The sequence below is a fragment of the Calidris pugnax genome, unplaced genomic scaffold (genome assembly GCF_001431845.1).
Source record: "Calidris pugnax isolate Ruff unplaced genomic scaffold, ASM143184v1 scaffold358, whole genome shotgun sequence".
NCBI lineage: Eukaryota > Metazoa > Chordata > Aves > Charadriiformes > Scolopacidae > Calidris > Calidris pugnax.
In genome coordinates this window covers 74,986-79,250 of record NW_015091091.1, presented here as the reverse complement: position 1 = coordinate 79,250, position 4,265 = coordinate 74,986, and the positions used below count along the sequence as shown (strand labels likewise).

Genomic DNA, 4,265 nt, shown 5'->3' with positions numbered 1-4,265 from the left:
CCCGGCCCCCCCTGCGGCTGGGTCGCCGGGCACCGAAGAGCCCGCCGGTGACACGAAAAAGAAAAGTAATGGGGCGAGAAGTCACCGCCGGGGGGCGGGCGGGAGCGTGCGGTGACGGGCGGGCGCGCTGGCCAATCGGCGGCGGGAGCGGGGGGATCTGGCCAATGAGGGGGTGGGTGGGCGGCCCTAACGCGTGCCCCTCCCCCGCAGTTGACATCCTGCTGAAGGCCGTGGGCGACACCCCCATCATGAAGACCAAGAAGTGGGCCGTGGAGCGGACCCGGACCATCCAAGGCCTCGTTGACTTCATCAAGAAGTTCCTCAAGCTGATGGCCTCCGAGCAGCTGGTAGGGGCAGGTGTACCTGGTGGCCCGCCTGGCCTGTCCGATGTACCCAGCGGGAGGCCGGGACCCAGCCATGACAGGGAGCTCTGCTCGCCCTAGGTCCAAGCTCCCACACCCTGCTGGGGGATTCTTTGAATCTCGGCTATGGCTTTTAGCAGGAAACTTGGCACAGGGGCACTAGTAAAACTATTCAAAGTACACATCTGTCATGGTTTAACCCCAGCCAGCAACTAGAACCACGCAGCTGCTAGCTCACACCCCCTCTTCCCCCTACGCGCCCCCTCCTCCCGCCTCACACACACACACACCCTCCCGAAGAAGGGCGGGGAAAAGAGGGAAGAAAGGAGGGAAAAGGGAGGAAAAAAAAGCCTTGTGGGTGTAGATAAAGATAGTTTAATCAAAACAATAACAGAAAAGGAAAAATAATAATGACATGGTTCACTCTCACTGCCTGGTGAATTGGCACCATCCTGAGCAGTGATTGCCGTCCCCCCTTTATCCCCCATACATCGATGGTGTGGAGTATTTAATTGGTCATTCCATTCTTTTTTTAAGCTTCTATGGGAAGCTTAAAAAAGTCCTTGAATGGTACAAACATCACTTAGCAACAGCTAAAACGAATAGGTATTATTGACATTCCTTTCACAGCAGTCACTAGAGAGAAAACTCATTCCTTCCCAGCTGAAACTAGGGCACCACCACAGTGTAACATTGAGATGATCTGTAGTGGTGTGGTTTAAATGTGCTTGGGTGCTCAGCTCCAGCCTTTGGTGTTTTTGCAGTGTCTCGATTTCTTCTTGTCTTATGCTGATGAGCAGAGCTGTGTGCATGTTGTGCAGTGATGCATTCACTGAAAGGTTCCTATGCACAGTGTAACCGTAGAAGTTGGGTAGGCAGAAGGAATATTTGGGGAAAAGTCTAAAGGGATTAGGGTTGGCTTTCTGAACAGTAATGTCTGTTTCCTTCAGAACTTCTCAAACAGTTTAGTTACTGTCCTAGGAGTGATTTGTCTTTTAAAATGGATAGCTTGGAAATGTTCACAGTTTGGCAGCACATTACTGCCTTCTCTGATCCTTCCTGGGAGACCAAGTGGCCACCTGATAACATTGGAAGAGCTGGAACAGATTCAGAAATATGGTTGTACTAATTTTGTGATTAGCAGTAAACTCTTAAATCAAACCTTGGAGTGCGTGGTTGTTAAGATATAAAGTTAAAGCTAGACTCATTAAGACAGTCAAACGTGTAGCTAAAGTGTAGATGACATCTCTCTGCTCTTGGTCTGGAGGCTCTTATTTAAGCATATAGTCATAAACAGTTCCAGTAGCCACCTCTTTCACTGGGAAATCATGAAGGCTTTCTTTTTCCCAGGGCTAATATCTCAAAGAGGAGTAATAGTTCACGTTCTTACTATTCATGGGTATTCTCAACAGTTTAATTAACTAGCTGCCATCTCAGTGTCTCAGGAAAAAAATACAGGAGCATGGAGTCATCCAGTGTGATTTAAGCTTAAGGTTATACTTCAGGAACATAGCCATGGGAGTTTTTAAACTCTTTTTTGGAAATAGCACATAATACTCTACTTCACATTGCCATCTCACACTGCAGATCCCAAGGCCCTCTTTGACATTGTGGACAGGCTACTGTATGCATATATATGTTTGGAGCAGGAAGTGAGAAAGATGACTTTAAAAGAGAACAAAAGAATCCTAATTTCTATGGCTGCTGTTCTAAATGAACAAATTTGAAATAGCAGGAATAGTTTGGGTACTTAAAAGAAGAGCAAGAACTAAACCAGTGAGTTCACTTCATGCTGCTGTATGGGAGACTAAGGGATCAACTTGCAGGAGAAGGCAGTCAGCATGCTTGCTGTGGCTTGGTCTGGTTGGACAGTCAGAGGTGACTCCCAGAAGTCATGTTGCCCTTCCACACTGAAGTGAAAATACTACTTCGTGGCATTTTGGTGTGGACTGTAAAGATTATAAAATTATGACAGATGTATCCAGCTCTGGCTGCAGAATATTTCTTCTATGTGATCTGTGGGAGATCTCCATCTTCTGTTTTCTTTTCTTGCAGTTCATATATGTAAACCAGTCTTTTGCTCCATCTCCAGACCAAGAAGTTGGGACCCTCTATGAGGTGACTTTCATCTTAAATATCCTTTCCAAATGTGCTTAGCAGAACTTGACAGTACACTTCTGGTACTTGAAATCTGTTACTGCCCCTACCTATGCTGGCAATGCCTTGTATTTAATATAATATGGTTGATACTCACAGATCTGTATGGGTATCATATAAAGAGACATGACTTCATACCAATCTCTGGAAATGTGTTACTTTACATGCAGTGTGTTGTCATGCATTCCATTCTAATGGAGAGCTTTGTTATAAGTTACAGTATTCCGTGACACAGTTATCTGTTGAGGGGCTTTTTTGTTTGTTTTCCTTCATGTATAAGCTAGCCCATGAATAATCTAACAGCTCTTATTTTGTTTTCTGTTTTTTCTTGCAGTGTTTTGGAAGTGATGGCAAGCTTGTACTGCATTATTGTAAAACCCAGGCATGGGGATGAATTACAAGCAATACAATTGTTTAGGTGTTGTTTTCAAAAATGGAAAAGGGATTAACTTTCTTAAACTCAACTTGTAAACACACAGAAAGAAGGATTTTTTGCATTTCTGCTTATGACTGTACATTTATAAAAATGATGCAGATGAACAGCAAAAAAGAAGAGCTACCTAGGCTGTCTAGGCTGTCTGATCATGTAGCTTTTTTTCTGATGTACATCTGAGGTACAGAAAAAAATCTGCATCTGCCATCTATAAAGTAGATCCAGTTCTCTTGCTGCTGAGTTCTCAATTGCTGTATCTGAAGGGAAACTATTTCAAAGGTGTCTGGAGGACTGGACAGCTCTGTCAGTCTATATGCTGTACTGAAGATAAAAGTTCCTTTTTATTAAAAGGGATGTTTATTGTACGTGTAGCCTGGGATTCAGTCCACTTCTGACATGTTGTACATTTGTTATGTGTGTTCTATTCTTCGTGAAGTCTTCATCTTGAACACGCATTACTCATGTCATTTCAACACAGTGTTTTGATTTTTCCTCACAATTAATATGTAGGTATTGGTATATAATTGCTTCACTCGGTGCCTTCATCATGTTGGTAGTCTAAGTACCTATTTATACGGCACAGCATAATGATAGGCCTCAGAAATACTTTCCTCCTGCCCAAATTGTGTAGTGATTTTTTGAAGGCTGAACACTTCAGCAGTTGCCAAGGTGTTTCTTCCGGCACTGTGTAATGACAAGCATCATTAGTTGAATGATGCAACTAGCTGTTGCATCTTCAGTTAATGAAGAAACAGTCATGAGGTGCTAAAAACCTACTCTGTATATTGTCCTTTTGGCTGGTGTTATTTTCCTGTTTCACCAACTGCATGTTCCATCAATAAAATAGAATGTGGTTTATATGCTTTTGCCAAGTGATAACTTAATGAGGATTATTGTTTTTTCGTCCTGGAGAGGACTTGGTGCCTTGACTTGGGTACAGACTTTTGTCTTTATTTATTGGAGGGTTTGGATGTGGGGGGTGGTTTTTTGTGGATTTATTTTAAATGTCTGTTGTACAATCTTTTGTGTTTGTTTAAGCTGTACTAAATTAAATGCTAGTGGTTTGCTTGCTGAGTGTTCTTACACTAGATGACAGTTTTGGTCTCTGAGGTAATCTAATTCTTTAGCACATGCAGGCAAAACAGCCTGTTCTAGTTGAAAGCATGGTTGTACAATACTCTTGAGCAGTTCATTGCTGTGATCTCTGCAGCCTGTGTATCAGATTGTTTCCACCTTTGGAGGGCTCCTGGAGAACTAATGCTCAGCTGAACTTACTGACATTGCTGCAGTTTGCGTGCAGCCTGCATGTATGT

General features: G+C 43.4%; 1 protein-coding gene across 1 annotated transcript; it reads left to right on the top strand.

Annotated features, from left to right (window-relative positions):
* Position 1: 1 nt before the first annotated feature.
* Positions 2–4,018, top strand: ATG12 (autophagy related 12; the record flags this gene model as incomplete). The annotated part of the gene is made up of 4 exons (XM_014957869.1): positions 2–65; positions 211–347; positions 2,418–2,480; positions 2,854–4,018. Coding segments are annotated over 4 exons (324 nt in total), but the record flags the coding sequence as incomplete, so codon positions are not given.
* Between the last annotated feature and the right edge of the window lie 247 nt (positions 4,019–4,265).